This window comes from Bombus vancouverensis, chromosome 14, assembly GCF_051014615.1.
Source record: "Bombus vancouverensis nearcticus chromosome 14, iyBomVanc1_principal, whole genome shotgun sequence".
Lineage (NCBI taxonomy): Eukaryota > Metazoa > Arthropoda > Insecta > Hymenoptera > Apidae > Bombus > Bombus vancouverensis.
Window position 1 is genome coordinate 6233672 of NC_134924.1, and position 20884 is coordinate 6254555.

The following is a 20884-nucleotide window of genomic DNA, read 5'->3' on the forward strand; positions in this document are numbered from 1 at the left end:
GTTATTATAAAATATAAAGTTATGAAATAATAACAAAAGTGACTTTTTAAATTTATAAGAAACGTAGTACCTTCGTTTATAACTGGTTAAATGTAAAAATAATATAATAAGTTTTTTAAGTACATACAAGGTAATTTTATTTTACAGCCGACATACTTTTACAATAATTGTTTACGTTAACCGAGCATATTTTTTTCTGCAAACTATCTCGTCAAGCACTTAAAACACTTGATGACTTATGTAGAAGATATAATTCTGACTGATTTTTTGACACAATAAAATTTAACGTTAAGTACAATGTTTGCGATTTATTGAAGGAAACACAACTTCTGTATAAAAGGGGCGTCGTTATGTTCGATTTAAACGGAAAACATTACGCTGGTTATACCATTACTATAAAATAAAAATATTTCTTTGGTGAATATTATAGCAATGTCAAGTTAGAATATTTTAATACTTTAATTAAAACTGAATTCGGTAATACTGTGAATAATTTAATTAATTTTCACGTGAAAATTGCGAGCATTCCTTTTCTAAAATGAAATGCGCTAGAATAATTTGTACTGTACACTTTATTACACAATACATGCGTTCCTCGATCTCGATCACACGGCGGCAAAATACTAAGTAGGATATCTTGTATTTTTGTACAATAAGTGACACTATACTATTCAGTTACATTCGAAAATTACTATTTAATTGCATGATGTCACTGAGTATATAGATGTTAATTAAATATGTATTTGTTAATTGTTTCATCAAGCGAACTAGGATATAATATATTAAAAGAAGGAGTTGCTCAACGAAAATTTTAGTTTGCAATCTACAATTATAATCTGTCTACCTTGTTCTACATATTTTTTTACGTAATTTATGATATTGTTGAGAAATATAGATTTGGCATTTAATCAAAGTATAATTGAAAAAAGATCTATGAAAAACATCATTCACGAAATAAAAATAAGTTTTGTAAGTTTTATGTTACGTTTTATCAAATCAGTTACTACTTATTTTGCAAACATCACTATCATTTTAGTAAAATTGCATATTAGTGCATATTAAAAGTGGTTTGAAATATCTTAAAATCAATTTTATACCAAATAACTTTTATCCTTTTGTAATATCGAGAAAAAGAGGGTTGAAACTTACAATTAAGGAAACATAATTTGTGTAGTCATGCACAGACATTTCTTATAATTAATTCACATTTGATTACTTTTAATTTACGCAGCAATAATTAATATTAGCATTATTATTTGCTTATATTCTTAAGAAATTTCCTATTACAAGTTTTTATAAAAGTAGCAAAATAACTTAATTGAGGCTGAGCGTGTTTTTAACATGGAAGGCCAGGGTTGTAAATAGAGATATACCCATATTAATAACAGTCTGTTGTGCAAGATCATCGATAAAATTCGGGCAAAAATATTTTACTTATGCTTACCATAAATTATTTAACGCCGAAAAACTTTACATATAACCAAAACTTCAATACAGTTCATATTATACTTTTGCAACATAAATGGTTTTAACATTGACTTAACATCAAGTTCATAAATTTTTCAATCAAAATTCGTTTCATACAGCATTCAGCAATACATATTGAACTTAGTACATCTACATTGATATAATGCTGAGATTGGACTTTGACATTATTTGTAACTTCAGTTATGTTCGTATATTCAATAATAAAGAGGTGCGCAACTTTGCGCAAGTGCAAATTTATACTTTGTACAACTATTACCATTTTTCTATCAGTGCATCAGTCGTAACTGATATTAAAAATTGTAACAAGTGAAACGGGCAATCCTTGTTTCATTACATGACAAAAATTAAAAAGAAATTTTTAACATCATTTTACGTAATATGTTATGCATAGATTATACTATACTACATGGGTCAGTATTAACTAGTGATCACACAAGAGAAGCTTCGAACTCGTTGCATTATCGTTATTGAAAAGCAAGGATTGTAACGAGTTACAAGGTGAAGAAATAATTACTCCACGCTTCTCTTATAAGCAAATACATGTACGTCGAGTAAAATTAGGAGGTTCTTATTAACTAATTTCAAATTGAAACAATATCAGACTAGTATCGAAGCTTAGTATTATGGTTTTGCAATAAATGTGTTTTTAAATCAGTGATTATATCGTACAAGCACAATCACCTTTTAGTTGAGCATTTGAAGCAGTAGATGAATATCAAAAACTTTTATATATCCAACTTCCTTTTGTAGCATACCTTTATCATAACATTAATTTTTTACTGATAATATTTACCTATAAATAATAAATATTTTTAATTTCACGAAGTTCAAATATATAATTCCAGTTCGTTGTCTCATAGAAATCTCATCAAATCAAAAATTGATATATATTTTGATAAGCATAATACCCCCTGTTAAAAGATCTTAATTATATAATTTCATTTTAACAATTATCAAACGAATATCTGAAATGTTACCAAACATAACATGAATAATATTTTCCCCCAATATGTTATACAATATGCAATTTGTTATTTTTACAAAACTCACGTGCCTAAAACGATTTTATCTGCATACTTTACTTTTAGCACGTGCTTGTGCAAAACCAAGATATTCATTCATTTTTATGCTTATTTGATAACATAATTATAGCAGTAGTTAATCCTTTACACCCAATTACAGTAATTGTTTTATTATCTGATTGGACGTGAGCTGTTTCATATGCAAATACAGTCTTCCTGCTAACATTATTCAAATCAATTGTGCTTGAATGGTAATTAAGTATTTACATTACTCTTTTTATTATAAAGTGCATATTGTAATTGCTAATTGTAGAATTACATTCTTCTTTGCATTATTAGAATAATTTATACTAAACTTATTAGCGCATAACCGTATAACAAGAAAGTAAATAATAATAAATTAATGTTCATGATTTACCAAAATATGAAATAAAAAGTTACCAAAATCTACATAGACAGTATAACTACAAACATTGGAATTCTAATATCAACATCTTTAGAGTGTAGTAATATAAGTATGAAGTAATATCAACTTAAACTTAAATCTATAATACCTGATTGCTGGATGGAGTATAGAATGTATTATATATGTAATATAAAGCTAGTAATATTACAGTGTTACTGCTGTAATATGATTTAAAAAACAGTACTTAGCAAGAGTGCCTTTTGCAATATCATAACATTTTCTTTTTGTATATAGATGTCATTTATAAATTAGCTTAGAAAATGTAAAAGCTGATATATTTACACTCTGTAATAATTAATATCGCAGAAAATCATTTTTGTTGCATTTTCCGTCATTAAGTTCCTTTTTTCTTTTTTTTTTTAGAATGTGCAGATATTTTAGTGTAACTTATTTTCCAGCCTTGTGCATCAACTAATTCTTAAAAATCATAGACTTACATCACCATATTCGAAGCTCCACTTTTCATAAGCTGCTAAACTTGCAGGTGACACTGATCTACGAATTCTTTTAAGCGAATCACGAAAATCTTGCATTGTAATATTGCGTACGGAATTAAGGTCCAATTCTTTTACTTGATCTGGATTAAGTTCTGTACAATATTAATACATCTTTTTTTACAAACTTTACGATATATCGTTTATACATACTTAATAATGATTAATTTATTTGTTAGACTATCTGGTCAAAATCTTTCATATCCATTCAGTCTAAGTAAGCATAATGGAAAATGTGTAATAGAAACTTTATATTTTATCTTACCTCTAATAGGGCCAAGTGCTGCATCCTTTGCTAAACCCGTTAAATCGCTTCCAGAATAGCCCTGGGTTAAAACTGCCATCTCATTTAGTTCTTCTGGTGTTAAAGGATCATTATGTTTAGCTAAAAGTCGCTTCAGTAACATAATTCTTGTTCGTAAATCTGGCAACGTAACATATACTCGCTTTGTGAATCTCCTTAATGCAGCTTCATCCAATTCTTGAGGTCTATTTGTAGCAGCCATAACTAATACCCTTTCTTCTGGATTACATGGCAAACCATCAAATTCAACTAAAAATTCCGTCTTCAATCGCCTATGTAATAATTGTCAATTAGATAAATATTAATCATTTTACATAAATGTCAAAACTTGAACAGATCTACCGTGAAGCTTCATGTTCATTATCTCTACGTTCACTTAACAACGAATCCACTTCGTCAACAAAGATCACAGATGGCTGTAATTCTCGTGCTATAGCAAAAAGAGCTCGTACTAGCTTTTCTCCTTCTCCAACATATTTCGATGTAAGACTAGCAGCAGATATTGAAAAAAATGTAGCGTTGCACTGGGTAGCCACAGCACGTGCAAGCAATGTCTTTCCATTTCCTGGTGGACCAAATAATAATAAACCTCTTGCCGGTGTTCGTAAGCCAGTAAATAATTCTGGTCTTAATGAAGGCAAGATGACTATCTCTTGTAATGCTTGCTTTGCAGTCTGTTTTATAAAAGAAAATATAAAATTGTAAGTTTATCTACTATATTATGCATTTTTCCTTATTTAACAATTTATAGATATAATAGCTACAGACTTCTTGACCAGCAATGTCCTCCCAATGTACTGCTGCACCTCCTTCTAAAATCTCATCTAAAATTACTTGTGCAAGTTTCGGATCTACACCTTTTAAAAGAGGTACTTTTCTTGTAGGTGTTCCTCTATTACTGTTTGATGTAGTTGGTGTTCCTGGTCTCCTAACAGGTGAACCATTTCCAGGTACTGATAATTGTCTTTTTACAGAAGGTGGCGTAGATGATGGTTTAATAGGTGTAACTCTATGACAAGATTGTACTGGTGTTGAGCGTCCCATGCTGCGTGGTAATGTTTGACTTTTGCTTATAACTGTCCCCACTCTTTTTCCAGGAACAGATAATTTTCTTCCAGATGCTATAACAACATAAAACAAATAATACCCAAATAATAAACACATAAAAATGAAACTATTAGTACTTTTAAATATGAATCTCTGTTAACTCTATTATATAGTACTATTACAAGGAATAAAATACAAGACAAACGCTTTGCAATGAAAGAAGTAATTATTAATAATTTCAATCAATATAAAAAGAATTAAATATATTTGTCAAACTAGTATGCATGTGATATAATTAGACTACATTTATAATACATATGTAATATATGATTAAAATATTAAGAGCATACATTACATTGTTAATATTTCATATATATAAAATATTTTATATTGTTAAAAAGTCATATATAGTAGTGAACAAATGATATCTGAGCACTAAATATGAGATTACAAAATAAACATAAAAATGTTTTTTAGAATATAAATGTAACAAATACTTTTTAGACTACTCTAATGTTTTTTTCAAATAAAACTTTAAATGTTTATATGAAGCATACATTCATGCATATAAACTAATTTGTCTTCTTAATTCATTGTTTCATATAAAGTATATATACACATGCACATAGTATCATATATATATATATATATATATGTATGTATGTGTGTGTGTGTGTAGTCTCATATATACCTACATATAAATAATTCTATTTCTTTTTAAATTACTTCATTCTAAATTCAGATAAATATATTACATTACAAAGTGTGGCAAAACTATGTTAATCATAGCAAATAATATAACATGCTTGCATTTATTACTTGTTGTATTACATCAAAAACTAATAATAGATGCATGTGTTAACAATGGAATAGAAACAACAGTTTTACAGAAGCAATTATCAAATTTACATTCAAAATCTGCATTGTAAGCCCAAAACTTCAGACAAACAGTACCTTCAGAATGGGCAGAATAGTTTTTTGGTGAACGTGGCCTTAACTTGGGAATTTGGGTACATGTATTCTGCCCTATGTTCACTGTTTGTGTACTGTTTGTGTTTTTAGTATGATTTGTATTTAAAGAAGATCGAGTTGTTTGTAATGTGTGTATATTGCGTCGGACCCTCAGATTCTTTCCTGGATGTTCGTTGTCCATTTTATTTCCAGGAGCACGATATTCATTGCAGATATCCAGTTTTTTCAGCTCACACACACTCACTACAAAAAGGAAAAACATTCTCTGCCATGCTGCAGTAGGCTAAATAGCTAAGTACAGTTTGAACCCATAAATTTCGTTAACTTTTGTCCAAATTGTAAACTATATAATTAGTACTTAGATTTGAAATGAATGCTCAGATGGCTGTTAGGAACGCTACTATATGAAGTTTGGCTACTAATTTGTACATAAAAATTTGCGTCGCTTATGAAAAAAACATATTGTGCCAAAAATGAAACCATTAAAAAAAGGGATAACGCGCGCATGCATACACGCACGAGTACATTCACGCATAAATACTCTCGCGCAGACACACACATACACACAGATGCACACATACGCGTGAACAATATAGAACAATTAACACATGAGCATGCTAAATACATAAATATTGTATTATTCTTAAGCTGTACCATAACTTTATTTAAGAATACGTTATAATTATAAAAAAAATTTATAAATAAGTGATATATAATTTTGTTAATGCAAGTGGAACAGCTTAAGAAATATGCCATGTATTTAAAATATTTGTTTACAAACCAAGAAAATCAAGTCTATCCTTTGCCATTGCCAAATTAGTGCGCATTTTATCATGAAGTCTTTGTGCATGTTCCCATACTTCTCCTCGACCACCATTACATTCTATAGCTATTCCTTTTTCTAATTCTCCAATTCCCTTCTTATAAAGTTCAATTGCCATTTCTTTCTGGCCTAATAAAAGTAGTATTGAAAATGAAATATCAAAAAGAAACAAATTATAAGAAACAGGTAATCTAGATATATCTAGGAATACCTTCATTATCTTCGTCAATCTTAAGTGCTTTACTAATAAATTCAAAAGCTCTACGATGATGATGTTTTTGTTTTGCAAGTAATGGGTCTCCAGGGCCAGGACCAACCTGCCTTCTAGGCACTTGCGACATTCCCTCGTTCTCGGTTTGCCCAGGATTATTTAAATTATTATTTAAATTTTCACTAGACTTTTGACCAACTACGATCTCTAGCTGGCAGGTCTGCTTGCAAGCTTGTCTTCGTTGAATCAGCTGAGATGTAGATGTATATAAGTACTTAAATACCACAAATAACTGATAAAGAAGTGTCCTCAGAACATTGAACAGCAGTATCAAAGGAAAAGAAACAATATAGAGATTACGTTTGTGTACTGACGGCTGAGGGGTGTCGAGAAAGCGATGATTATGATGGTAATGATTATGGTGATGATTATTGCAGTTAATGGTTGTTGTTGTTTTATCACTATTTTCATTCTTCGTCACGCATAACTTTTTCGGCGACTTTGTGCCATACTTCCGAATTGGACGCCCGCCATCACTGTAAGACATTTCCTATCGCAAATTTTTGAATTCGTATATTCGTATGCTACAAAATACACACTTATTATCGCCAAATACAGGTTGAGTTAAACATTCTGACATTCCCAATGTTGCATAAATGTTGAAAATGAAAGACGATTTTCAAGTTGTCTTAGATCATCTTCTTAAAAAACATTTCGGAAGCTCAACAACTTAATCTTCCTAGAAACAGTTGCAGATTGAAGACGACGATTGTTTTCACTGGCGATTTGGCGAACGAGATAAAAGAAAAGAACGACAAGATTCGGAATTCCGTGGTGTTTGGGATTGGTAAATCATGAACGAAATAGAATGATCCGCGATCTTCTTCAGCATCGCTTGTTTTGATTCACGTTTAACTCGGAACATCAACGTGTAATATGGATTTACAAACATCAACAAACGTTGTTTTACAAAATCGTGTATACAAAAATATATACATAGAGAATCTTGTATTACATACATGCACCTCTGTATTTACTTCGTTTAATATGTGTTCTACATTCCACACGAGATAGATTACTTTATGCACTTGCGCTCTTTATCGGATTCTCTTGCACATGCGTGTATTTGTATATCCTTAATAATCCTGCTCAAACAATCTTTGATTCTATATATATATATATTTTATTTTTACTCATTTGTTATTTCATTTTAAAAAGTTTTAAGGTTTGCCCAGCGAATAGGTAATGGGGTTTTTTTATATTTATGAATGCATTTGCATATATATGTACTTTTAAGATGCAACTTTCATAATATACAATAAAAATATGTAGCACTAAAAGAATTATTATTTTTTTGAATTCTTTGATTCTTTTAATTTTTAAACATATGAAGTCACAAAAAAATAATGTTTATAATATGTACATATATGTCGGAGAGGGAAAGACAGCGGGATTTCCCGTCCGGAATGTTGGAAAAAACCCCAATACACTAGTCCAGACTTTTACTATAGCCGCCCTTAAGTAATAAAAATAAGAAATAGTCTTAATGTTCCAATCTGACTTTATGACGATGGGTTTGGGCTCGAAGTGACATGGCAGGTCACCGGACGTAGCCACGGTCACGGGAGGGACATGTACCTGACAGAGGTATGAAATGATTATATGGCTCTCCTTAAAACAAAGATTAACCCGAGAGGCGGAGACAGGAGTATATAAGGGCAGCCTCTTTTGGATTAAGTGAGTTAGAGTTAGAGTTAGAGTTAGTTAGTTGGTTAGTGAGTCGTTGGACGAATTGCCGATTGAGTTATCGGGAAGTTACCCGAATGGAGTAGCATGTTGATACTAGTCCTTCCATGGACCGTGGATTCGTTATCGAACCTGAATTCGTTGTCACCTCACCTGTCTCGACCATCCTATTACCATTACTCGTAGCCTCTGGTAGTGTCCACATTATAAATAACGGCTGATAAATGTCGGCTACATTCGCGACGGTAAAGTAAGTAAAGGTTCATCAAACGCCCCAAAATGCCAACCTGACTCCGACATATATATACATACATGTTTTCTTATATTTCCCGGTACAATTTATTATTGATTGGTGATAAAATGGTTTGTCAGTTTATCATTTGTATCATATTAGTTCATAAGTTTCTGAGAGAGGGCCTCTCTTAGTATTCTGCCGCCATTTTCTTCATCAGTTCTGCGTTTTACATTCCAGAGATTGTATCAAGGCAAAATGTCGTCCGCAAGTGGTGATGAAAGTGAGATCACTTTAAATGAACCCGGTAAGATGATATTTCTGAAAGAAACTGTATACAACATGACATAATATTGTTATTCATTTATATTTTTATACATTTACATAAAACGAAACAAAAATATTAATACACCCGGCAGCTGAGCAAAGACTTGCGAACCGCCATTAAACGAATGGCGTCTCGCACACGCATCTAACGTAAATATTTCATTCAAATTTTGCATTTTTTTAAATATTTTTATTTTTTTTAGTACGACGTACGAGATCTAGCCGTGCACGTAAAACTACTGTGGTAGCGAAAAAATCTCCTGTAAAGAAACTTCTAGCAAGAGCTACACGTTCTCCGAAAAAAGTGCAAGAGATCGAAGAAGTGGAGGTGCGTAAATTCCATAATACTGCAGATAGTTCTAGCAATCATCAATGTATGTAATCGACATTTTATTCAATAGAGGTAACTAATTGCAATTTTTCAGGAGGAGGTGCCTGTATTACAAGAAGAAGTTGTAATGGAAAGCATTCCAGAGAATGGAGTGCAAAGATTTGGTGACATTATCATTGAACAGCATAATGAAGAAGATTCTTCTATGTTACATTTGGAATTGGAAGATTCTAGTGATACTACTATTCATGAAATTAATATGAATCAGAGTGTACAAATAGAAGTTCAAGAAAATGTACCTGATTTAGAAACATCTACATCTCAAATTGTAAATAATACATAATATTTTGTTCTTTTAAGTCATATATACAGAATTTTACCTCGGAGGAATTATGTTTTATTTTTACTTTAGGATCATTCTAATACAGTATCAGATTGTATGATCATAGAAGAAAGTAGTATGGATAAAGTTGATATGTTGAATGAACGCGAACAAATGGATATGGAAGGACAAGATATTAGTAATGATGAAACAAATCAACGTGTATTAATAGATTTCCAAGAAGTTATGAATGATGATGGGGAAACAATAACACAAGTAACAGAAATCTTAGAAACAGAGGAAATTGAATCTGAAACTGTTATAAATGAAGGTACTGGAATTGAAGTTATGGAGGTAGATAGTCAACAAGAAACATCAGAAAGTATAGAAAATATTACGGAAAAAACTGTGCCTGATTATGATATGACAGGAATGGTGGAGATGACAGAAACAACAGAGGGTGATATGGAATGTTTACCTGAGAATGCTATTAAGAAAACAGAACCCGATACAGAAGCTGTATCTGAAGACGAATTGCCTACTGAAGCTGCAACAAAGGTATTTTATTATCAAAACGATAAAGAGTAAATATACATTTTTTTGTATCTATTTGTATATATACATATGTGTATCTGCAGTATATAATATTTTATCATTAACATATAGGAACCTGAAACAGAAGCAGTATCTGATGAAGAATTGCCAGCAGCAGCTCCTGCAGATTTAGGAGAAACTGAATCAGTTTCTGAAGATGAATTGCCATTAGACAGTGAAAAGAAGAAGAAAAGTGGAACAAAGACAATGAGTAAAACCCTGGAAAAGAAGAATAAAATAGAAGGAACAAGTAAGCGCAAAGAAGAAAATGTTTACTTAACAAACTTTTTTATTTTGTACTTAAATCTTTTTACCTTGTGCGACGTTCACTTTTACAGATAAACGTAAGTTAAATGCAGAAGGAGAGTATGATCCTAGTTCACCAACATCTGAAAATAATGACGAAACACCAGCAAAAAAAGTTGCGCTTTCAACGGAAGCAGATCCAGGGGACAATAAACAAGAAACTAAACCAGCATCACCAAAGAAAAAGACCTTACCGGAATTAGAAAAATACTGGAAAGCTGTTAATGAAGATCCATCAGATTTCACGGGATGGACATATCTTCTTCAGTATGTCGATCAAGAGGTAATTCGAAAAGCAAAAAATATATATATTGTCAAAATTATATCAAAATCATCCGTAATACTTGTTTATCATACAGAATGATGCTGAAGCTGCACGTGAGGCTTATGCGAAATTTTTGGAGCGTTATCCATATTGCTACGGTTACTGGAGAAAGTTTGCAGATTACGAGAAGAAGAAAGGCAACCCCGAAAATGTCCAAAGGGTGAGTCAATTCGTTTACCATATCTATTAGGTCTATTTCTCATTATGATATCATTTAATTAACGCAATCTAATGAAAATAGCTCGAGTTAGGAAGACGCGTGGGCAGTGTGCACGCACGTAAATATGGTTTTCCCTTCCAACAGCCTAGCACGTCTTGCGGCACCTATACGACTCTCTCCGTTTACCAAATAGCTAGTTACTTAATTATTCTGCGATATCTACAATATTATTGCGTATATTAATGTTTTACTTATACCGTTATATCAATATTCTACATATGATACGTAAGTCAAGCGAAGGCTAGTTGTTTCAATTTGCGATATTATCGTGCAAGAAATTGTGTGTAATATTTACTGTAAGCATTTGTACACATAGCTTACTACAGAAAGTATTGTAACTTAAGCATAAGATGCGGTACCTTACTTAATGTAAGTAAGATTGGGTTGGGTGTTAAATCAAAGTCAGAAACAAAGACTTAGGACGTGAACATGCCAGAGAGGGAGCAAGAAAAAGTGGCGGAAGACACAGAGGCACCCAGATCGGAACACTCCTTGACTTTAAGGTGAATGCACAATGCTCTGCAATCTCTGTGTTAATTAAATCTCTTTATTTACAGTACGCGTATGATATGTGAGTATACGTTGCTAAAAAACTGTAATGCTTATCGAAAGCTAAAAAAAAACAAAAAACAAAAAAGAAATAGGTATAAGTCTACCCACCACCAGCCCAATCATTTGTAAATCGTTCTAAGTGTGATTGCAAACCATTACTACAGGTATTCGACCAAGGTTTGAAAGCCATTTCGCTCAGTGTCGACCTTTGGCTTCATTACATCAATCACTGCAAAACCGTCTATGAAAAAGATGAAGAAAAACTACGAGAACAATATGAAAGAGCTATTGAGGCTTGTGGTCTTGAATTCAGGTACAAATTGGTTTCTATTTTATATATATGCTTACCTACTTGGATACTTATAATATTCTTTTTTGTTAAGATCTGATCGTCTTTGGGAAAGCTATATAAAGTGGGAATTGGAGGGCAAACGTCTAAGCAGAGTAACAGCATTATATGATCGCCTATTATGTACTCCAACACTTGGTTATATTTCTCATTTCGATGCATTTCAAGAGTTCGTCTCTTCAAACTTACCCAATCGTATTTTAAATGTTGACGATTTTCTTGCATTGCGTGCTGAAGTGAAAGCTCTTTTGAAGTCGGATGACAGTACTTCTACTTCAGCAGCAGATGATGCACCACCTGGAGAAGAACCGCCGCCACATGAACTTCCACCAACTGATGAGGAGACCCGTGCTATTAGAGAAAAAATCATTAGTAGTAGACGTAAAATGCACAAAGCTAATATTAATGCAGTTGCTGCAAGATGGTCATATGAGGAAGGTGTAAGTATGCATATTATATAATTTAGTGTAGCATTTATTACTTAATATTTAATCTCCATTCATAGATTAAGAGGCCATATTTCCACGTTAAACCTTTAGAACGATGTCAATTAAAAAATTGGAAAGAATATTTAGACTTTGAAATTGAACAAAAAGATCAGAATCGGATAATCATCTTATTTGAAAGATGTTTAATAGCGTGTGCTTTATATGATGAGTTCTGGATGAGAGTAAGTTTTATTTATTTTTCTCTAATTGAAAAAATCTCTACATTGAATGCTTTAAATATTTTTTAATTTCTTCATAGTTCGTTCGTTATCTGGAATCTTTGAAAGGTGATAATGTGGAAAAAATTAGAGATGTATATACGAGAGCTTGTATGGTGCATCACCCGAAGAAACCAAATTTACATCTACAATGGGCAACATTTGAAGAGGGTCAGGGCAATTTTGAGAAGGCAGCAAATATATTGGAAAATATTGATAATGTAATACCAAATATGTTACAAGTGGCATATCGAAGAATAAATTTGGAGCGTAGAAGAGGAGATTTAGATAAAGCTTGTACATTGTATGAAAATTATATTAGCAATAGTAAGAATAGAACCATTGCGAATAATATTGTAGTAAAATATGCACGATTTTTGTGTAAAGTAAAGAGTGATGTGGATAAAGCAATTAAAGTATTATTGAAGGTATGTTCATGTGAATTTCTGAAATACGTTTTACAAATTTGTTTTTTCTCATATGACTACATTTTATGCATTATGTAAATTATACATTTTTAGGCAACAGAAAAAGATAAAGATAATCCAAGGCTTTATTTACAATTGATTGATTTGGGAATGCAAAGGACTCCTGTTGATACTCAAGAAATTGTAGGATATATGGATATGTTTATAGAACGAGAACACGCGGATCTTGAACAAAGAGTACTTTTTGCACAACGTAAAGTAGAATTTCTCGAAGATTTTAGTCCAGATATTCGACAAGTGTTAAAAGCGCATGAGCAATTTCAAAAATGTATTAAACAAGCAAAGGAACGGAAAAAGACAAAGAATGACGACACAAAAACGTAAGTATTATTTTTATAAAAAAGGTGCTTAAACTGTCCTCAATTAAATGTATTAAATAATTTTAATTTTATGTTCTGCAGAGATACTTCTCCTCCAAAGAAAGTTAAAACTGGAGATCAATCTAATGTACCACCTCCGCCTTCTGTAAGTTCGCAATCATCATACCAATACAGCAGCGGCCCAAGTGGACCATATCAGTCACAACAACAATTTCAAAGTGGTCAATACGGTGGTCAAGGCGGATATCAACAGGGTTATCAACAGTATCCACCTCCTTCCGATCCGAACTATGCCAATTATCAGAATTGGCAATATGGACAAGGAGGGCCACAGGCATACGGACCGTACAATCAATGGGGATCTTACAATTACTATTAGAGGATAATACAAAATTTGTCTTGTATCAGCTTTCATTGCGTTGTTGTATCTACTGTACATTTTATAATTATTTTTTCATCTGAGGATGAGATAAAAAAAGAAAATTGTTTCAAGTTCCAATGACACATCAGTAACCTGACACGAATAATAGTAATAAATGTCGTACTGATGCTTCTTTCAACAATTCTTTGCATGAAACTCTTTCTTAATACATTTTAAATAATAGCACAGAAAATTGTACGCGAAAGTGCAGGAAATACTAAAGAATTTTCAACTGATGTTGAATATATTATTACAAACATAACATGATACAGGTAGTTGATAAAGATTGCCATACAGTATGAACACAAAGTACATTATGTGAGATATTTCCCAACTACACTATCTGCATTGAATTTGTATAATGCAATATTATGTTTAATTTTATTCCGTGACATTATATTATTTTTTCAACAGAAAAGCAGCAATTCATAAACGTTACCTATATATTGTAATAAGTATTTTTTTCGCGTACTTAGTTTATAATATCATAGATTTTTTTGCTGATGTGCGTTGAACGTATCGCTTAATAAAATTAAGATATACATGTAAATGGAAAGATAGATATTTGAATATTTTACAAATGCTACGTAAGCGCACTTTATGAGATATTCACGGAATAAATATTGTTAACATTTGTCAGTACATTTTGATAAATAATAAATTAAAGAACAGACTATGTTTCTACAACATATTTAGTTATAGAAATTATGGTTGGAATCCTATTTTCATGTTTGCATATGTTATAATTTCGTATTTGTAACTAGAATCCGAATTTTGTCGTGAATCGGCATAGATGTCATATATATTAACCCTTTGCGGACGGGACGGTTCGAATTTAACCGTACCGTGGGACCGAGCTGCTGCCGCGATAGTCATTTAAAATTGCCAGCGCACATTTCTGCTTAGACGTGCTTTTCGTTCATAAATGTTAAATTCTAGACATATGTACATGCACAGATTCTCCACAGGATAAATAAAATAACACACATATGAATCTTTTGGTTCTATCAGTTGTTTTCGCCAAACGCATATATGAGTTCCTCGGCCAAATTGATGGCTTACGCATAATGCATACATGCGGCAGTAGTCCGCAAGGGGTTAACACGTTCAGTGTGAAATCGATACATGTATTGAGGAAGAGGAATCTCTTCAGTGACGATGTCAATGTATCGATATCACTTTTTTTTATTATGTATATTTTTCAACAGTCTGACTTGTATTCTAGCCATTTTTTAAGAAAAACCAAATGAAAAAATTGTTTCCAATCTTTTTCAATATAAAATATAGAGATCGCAGAAATCCTTTCGCATTGAATGTGTTAAAGACATCTTTTTCCGTATGTGAAATTTTATAATTTCTAATAAATGAAATTGGAAAAGTATATGAATACCTCTGATAATAACAGTGTATTGCTTGCATTAATTTAGAATTTGAACGAAATATATTTATGACTGACAAATAAGAGAAATATAATTTTTAATTATGTTCTGAATTGATGTTTCAATTCATTTGCTACTAAATTAACCATTACGTTTAATAAATTTTCGATATTCGAAGGTTGCCGTTATGAAGATTACTTATGCAAATTATTAAATTATAAGGAAATGTCGGATATTAAGATAAAAATATGAATATTTATAACAAATATGTTTTTTATTATGAAAACATTATTACGATTCCAAACAATTATAATTGCGAAATGCAGTTTTACTTACGAAACAAAATGCCTATGATAATCAATAAAACATGTTATAAGAAACTTTTTAAAATACAAGCAATTAACATTCATATTGCATTAGTAAAAAAAATATAATTTTTTTCAAAGAAGTTGAATATTATTATTAAAGGCATTAATTTCTTAAATATATTCGTTATGCAACTACAGCGCTTGTAGCCATTGTGTTAACCCCACAGGTACCATCTCCTCTATAAACTCTGTAATAACCACGCTCGCCCCATCGTGGGCCCCAACTATTCTTTATTATCCAATATGGTAATTCTTTATGGAAAAGAGGATATTCTGGAAAAAGATCTTATATAAAAATGTGTAAAAATTAATATATTTAAAAGATATATAAAAATGTACGTACTGCTAATGCCATATCCCACAATTAAAACGCCATGATCTAAATTTTTAGGATTGCATAAGAAGTTAAGTGGGTGTGAAACTCCTCCAAAATAAAACTGCATGGCATTGGCGTTAATTCCAACAGAAATTGGGCCGTTTTTAACTAGCCATTGTGCCATTCTCTTTTCATCTGATGTAATATTTACAGCACTGACAACTTGTACCTTAGCCTTATTTTGAAGGAAGTGGCATTTTTCATCTTTAGCATCATAAGGATAATCTGATTCTAATTCAAGACCTCCTAATCTTTCTATAGCTTTATAAGCATTTTCCATATCTCCTCCATTGCATCCTTCATCTAAAGAATCACAATCTACTAATTCCTGTTCGGATAAAGATAACAATTGATTATGTTTAATTGCGTATTGTCCTTCCACGTTTCCAGTTACAGAAAACGCCCAGCATGATCCACATTGGCCTTGATCTTTCACAGGTGTAACTACACTGTGATCGCGCCAGTCGAATTTAAGTGGTAAAGAAACATCTGGTATTTCAGCTTCAGAAAGAGGTATTTCGTTTTCGTGTTTTAGTTCGGGACGAAGACCTAAATAACGAGCTTTAAATTCTTTAGGCGTGAGATCTGCAAACATTGTAACACCATATTCAGCTGTTCCTCGTTCGAACGTCTGTAGTTCTTCAATAATTTTTAAATTTTGTTTAAATATTTTAAAACGATCTAGTTTCTCATCGGCTGAATTGTATGTTTTTCCAAATTTCTTGATAAAAGCTTCGAATAATGTCTCATCTTTTATTTCTTCAGCTAGCTTTAACATTTTTTGATTATATCGACTACCTCGTAAAGATCGCTTTCGGCGTTTATTTGAATCACAATTGATAGTAATATCTGGAGATCCTTTATCTAACCATACCTGAGACCATATAGTAAACAAACATTCTTTAATTTCAGTTCCTTCTTTCAATTGACAACCATCTTTTTTACCTTTTGGACAGTTGCTTGTACCCAATTTGACCCTTATTTTATATAACAATCCAGATACTACTTGTTTTGAGGCGTCAACAATTTCTACTATTATAGGTTCATTTGAACCTTCAGAATTTTCTGAAAATTTCCTAAGACCTTTATCTGCAAGTTCTTTAATGGTAGAATCATTAACATTTTCATTAATAGGTGCGCCTGGAAGACCTGACCTTTTCTTTCTATACATTGTGTGTGATTTATTAATCATAGAGTCTACCTTTCTTGGATAAATGATTTCTTCTTTAACTTCTTCTCTGTTTATTTCTGGATCTAATTGAGTTTGTCTTGTAGGCAAATCAAAATCTTTCAAAAATTCACCAAATTCTTTTACCTTATCTTCAAACCCTTGAGGTTTAACATCATCATCACTTCTGTTTATGGAAATTTTTAGAATAGGATGTTCTGTCACTTCTGATTGTTCTGATTCTTCTGATTTTTTAGTTGTGATATAAGTATAATTATCCAGAACATCTTTTAAATTTTCTAGAACTTCCCATTTTTCATCATTTGTTTCTGCATTGTTGGGTGTTGGTGTTACAAGTGATTCGCTGTTTAATGTTGAATAAGAATTAACATTCTCTTTAATCTCTTCATTAGCAACCATAGTGCAGTTATTCTTTACTATTTTACGGCTAGATTGCTGCCAAGGTTGTTCTTTGAATGTTACCAAGCATACCTTGACAGGAAGATTTGACTGTATAGAGCATTCTAATTGCTCTATTGCATTTTTCAAGCAGTCAGATTCTCCTATACGTAATAAAATTTGATATTGTATAATATTAGATGAAGGTGGAACAACACGAGTTACTTTGACAATATCAATTACTTTATGCTTGAAATCATTTTGTATCAATTCATCCATTGATTTTATTACTTGTTCTCCAAAAGCAACAAATCCAGGCAAATTTGGATTTAACTCATATGGACATCCTGGACAATAATTAGGACTAGAAGCTCTCATTGCTATGAATGGTCTCTCATTATGATCTCCATTCTTTTGAATTTCATGATCTAGCTCAACACTTTGATTGTTAATAATTTGCTTGTCTAAATTTTCAATAACATGATCCTGATCCTGATTATTTTCTTGTAATTGCAATGGATCATCCTGTACTGACTGAGGATACAAATACATACATTGTATAGATTCTCTTAAAACATTTATATGTCCAAGTTCATGTTGTTTCACTTCCACAGTACATGCTTCTCGAGGACAAGGTTCTAATGCTTCTTTGCAAGTAGGAGTTAAGTCAAATGTCAGTCTGTATATTACATATGGAGATTCTTCCTGAAGGTTAAAAAAGTAAACAATATTTTAAATCTAAGCTAGTACAGACAAATAATTAAAAAATTTCGATTATTATGTAATCAATACTTGATTTTTAGAAAGTTTATAGAAAACATACCAATTTTTGCGCGCTAATCAGGTTACCGCCCTTATATGTATGGTGCGTTGGAGAATCCTGATTCAATGAATTCAAGGCACTTTGAATTAAAGGCTCCGGGACATTTTGTACTGGTTTGTTAGTGGGACCAGAAGATACAAGGATTGAATTAAAGACAAATAGAAATAAAATGCGCGTTACACGCAGCAGTAAGCCTGCCATCTTACTGCATACACTGCACGATGTTGACCTCCAACTGACGCAATTGACTCTTTGGTTGAGGTTTTAAATTCCTTTATATTACTGAATTAAGAATGATAATCAATTCTTAAAACTTCCGATCGCTAAATGAAAACTTTGATTTTGATCGTTCTACTTTTTATATAAATATTTATGTGACGTAAGCGAAAATAACAGATTTCGAAAAGAACGGTAAATAAAGTAACTTGTACAATATAAATAGAAATGACAGATTAGAAAGTATATACTGGCTGGTACTCGTAATCGTTTACGCTAAAAAACATGGATTTTTCTCTTCGACTGTGAACTTATTATATATATCTTTTCCGAAGCATTTTTATTGCACCAAAGATAAGATAAACCTTATAATTTAATATGCAACTAACTGATATTCTATTAATTCTTGTAATTAACATTATAATGTAATATTAACAATAATTTCATGTGATTGTAAAATTAAAATATTTTGTTGTTTTGTATTTCTAACTGAAAATATTTAGTAATTTAATATATAAAGTATATAGATTCGAATTTCAAAATTGGAACATTCATGATAACGTGTATATAACAATAAATATGTGGATAATGAGAAGAAACTAAAAAGTGTTCATAGCTTTGAATAATTTTGAATAAAATTTGACAATTTATAATTATATTTGAAAGTTTAGAATCTGGATATATAATTCAGTATGAAATATTCATGATGCAGTATCAGTTAGACTCAGTTTTATGTAGTGCAGGGTGAATAATGCAAAGTATTACAAATATTTTGTAATGTCTGTATAAAATATTGAGAAAATAAGGCCAATAGTTGCTTATGTTTGTTAATTTGACACGATATTTTTTCATGTTTAAATAAAAGTTACGTGACACACACACTCTATCATACAATTTTAGATATGATATGCACTAAATAAAACATCTTGGAAATATTTCTCCATATTATTTGAAAATTGGTTATATATTTCTATGTTCAAGTTTTCGCGCCATTTTAAAAACTGATGTTAACCATTTTCAAGTTCCGGTTGTCAAAAAAGCAGCAGCTGTTTCACTGTATCGATGTGATCACCAGTGATTGCAGCAGTATTCTCGAAAAGACAAGACATTAACCGAATTACAGGATAGTTCATTCGTGGCATATGATAAGTCCTTGATTATCATTGGTGAGCAAATATACTACTTATTTCAATACACTTTAGACGAAAGTTATATAGGTAGAAACTAACAAAGTACTACATTGCAGTGAAGTTATATCGATTTTCTACTTTACTCTAGCTATCGTTTAACTCACGTTAAAATACGTAACTTGTGTTACTAGCTTTATTGAATTTGGAATTTTATAACGACTTTTGGTTTTCTTACTCCAAAAATTTTTTCTTTCTACTTTGATATCTTATTTTGTAATACAGTAATACATATGCATTCAATTGTAGCACATAGTTACATATTTGGATCTCCACTCATATCTTTTGCATTTTTGCACAACATTATTTCTGTCAATTAATTACTCACTTATTTTTCAATTTTTTCAGACAACATTATATTAGATAAAATAGATAAAATGAAAAACATAGTTGCAGATATACATCTTTGCCTTAAAAAAAAGATCATTTAACAATTTGCATTTTTTAAGATATTGACCAATGTTTAACCTCAATTATAATGGATAATTTTGATGATGATGAGGTGATGATACATTCCTACTATAGAATTACTAAAAACTTATTGAGAGATATTTGAAAATTATTATAATAATGAAATGAAAGTAGATTAATACATATTATAAATAGAATTTCAACTTATTTCGATGAATTAACTTTTTTTCATTAGCACATTTGCTTGTAGTATATACATATATATATATATACATTTTTATATATTGTTTTCATAACATTATGTGTTTCTATATTTCTTTCATCAATCCATATACTGAATTATGTATAAGACACATGATTCATTATATATATTTTCGATATACATTGTAACTCGAAAGTTGTTTCCTTAATACTATCGCGATATCATATTTGAAAGTCGGCATAATGAATCAGTGGTTCTCAAACCATATGAGTATCATATTTACATCGCA

The 20884-nt window shown here is 31.2% G+C and overlaps 4 protein-coding genes across 14 annotated transcripts in view; 2 read left to right on the forward strand and 2 right to left on the reverse strand.

Moving 5' to 3' along the window:
* Positions 1-281: 281 nt before the first annotated feature.
* spas (spastin) lies at positions 282-8824 on the reverse strand. 10 transcript variants are annotated; one of them, XM_076624300.1, is made up of 9 exons: positions 8727-8824; positions 6828-7077; positions 6575-6745; positions 5776-6036; positions 4543-4895; positions 4117-4448; positions 3736-4046; positions 3414-3565; positions 282-2281 (listed from the first exon to the last, which is right to left on the reverse strand). In XM_076624300.1, the coding sequence occupies exons 1-9, from the start codon at positions 8748-8750 to the stop codon at positions 2249-2251; spliced, it is 1887 nt and encodes a 628-aa protein (XP_076480415.1). In that variant the 5' UTR covers positions 8751-8824; the 3' UTR covers positions 282-2248. The 10 variants fall into 10 exon arrangements, 8 of the variants coding, with proteins under 8 accessions (XP_076480415.1, XP_076480410.1, XP_076480416.1 ...); XM_076624295.1 differs by lacking the exon at positions 8727-8824 and adding an exon at positions 7427-7984 and having other exon boundaries at positions 6828-7377; XM_076624301.1 differs by lacking the exon at positions 8727-8824 and adding an exon at positions 7202-7334.
* Prp39 (pre-mRNA processing factor 39) lies at positions 8445-14208 on the forward strand. 2 transcript variants are annotated; one of them, XM_076624293.1, is made up of 15 exons: positions 8445-8474; positions 9046-9112; positions 9336-9460; positions 9558-9791; positions 9876-10116; positions 10216-10343; positions 10452-10629; positions 10718-10968; positions 11045-11170; positions 11947-12095; positions 12166-12571; positions 12637-12801; positions 12879-13265; positions 13359-13645; positions 13727-14208. In XM_076624293.1, exons 1-15 carry the CDS (start codon positions 8460-8462, stop codon positions 14022-14024), a joined length of 3057 nt encoding a protein of 1018 aa, XP_076480408.1. In that variant the 5' UTR covers positions 8445-8459; the 3' UTR covers positions 14025-14208. The 2 variants fall into 2 exon arrangements, with proteins under 2 accessions (XP_076480408.1, XP_033191470.2); XM_033335579.2 differs by having other exon boundaries at positions 9876-10343.
* A 1492-nt stretch (positions 14209-15700) lies between these two features.
* Positions 15701-18986, reverse strand: LOC117157518 (uncharacterized). The gene is made up of 3 exons (XM_033335580.2): positions 18580-18986; positions 16157-18461; positions 15701-16086 (listed from the first exon to the last, which is right to left on the reverse strand). Exons 1-3 carry the CDS (start codon positions 18778-18780, stop codon positions 15938-15940), a joined length of 2655 nt encoding a protein of 884 aa, XP_033191471.1. The 5' UTR covers positions 18781-18986; the 3' UTR covers positions 15701-15937.
* An 820-nt stretch (positions 18987-19806) lies between these two features.
* Positions 19807-20884, forward strand: part of Snap25 (Synaptosomal-associated protein 25kDa) — a 28726-nt gene continuing 27648 nt past the window's right edge. The window contains exon 1 of the mRNA XM_033335635.2: positions 19807-19961. The gene's annotated coding sequence lies outside the window, so the exon portion shown is untranslated. The remainder of the gene's footprint in view (positions 19962-20884) is intronic.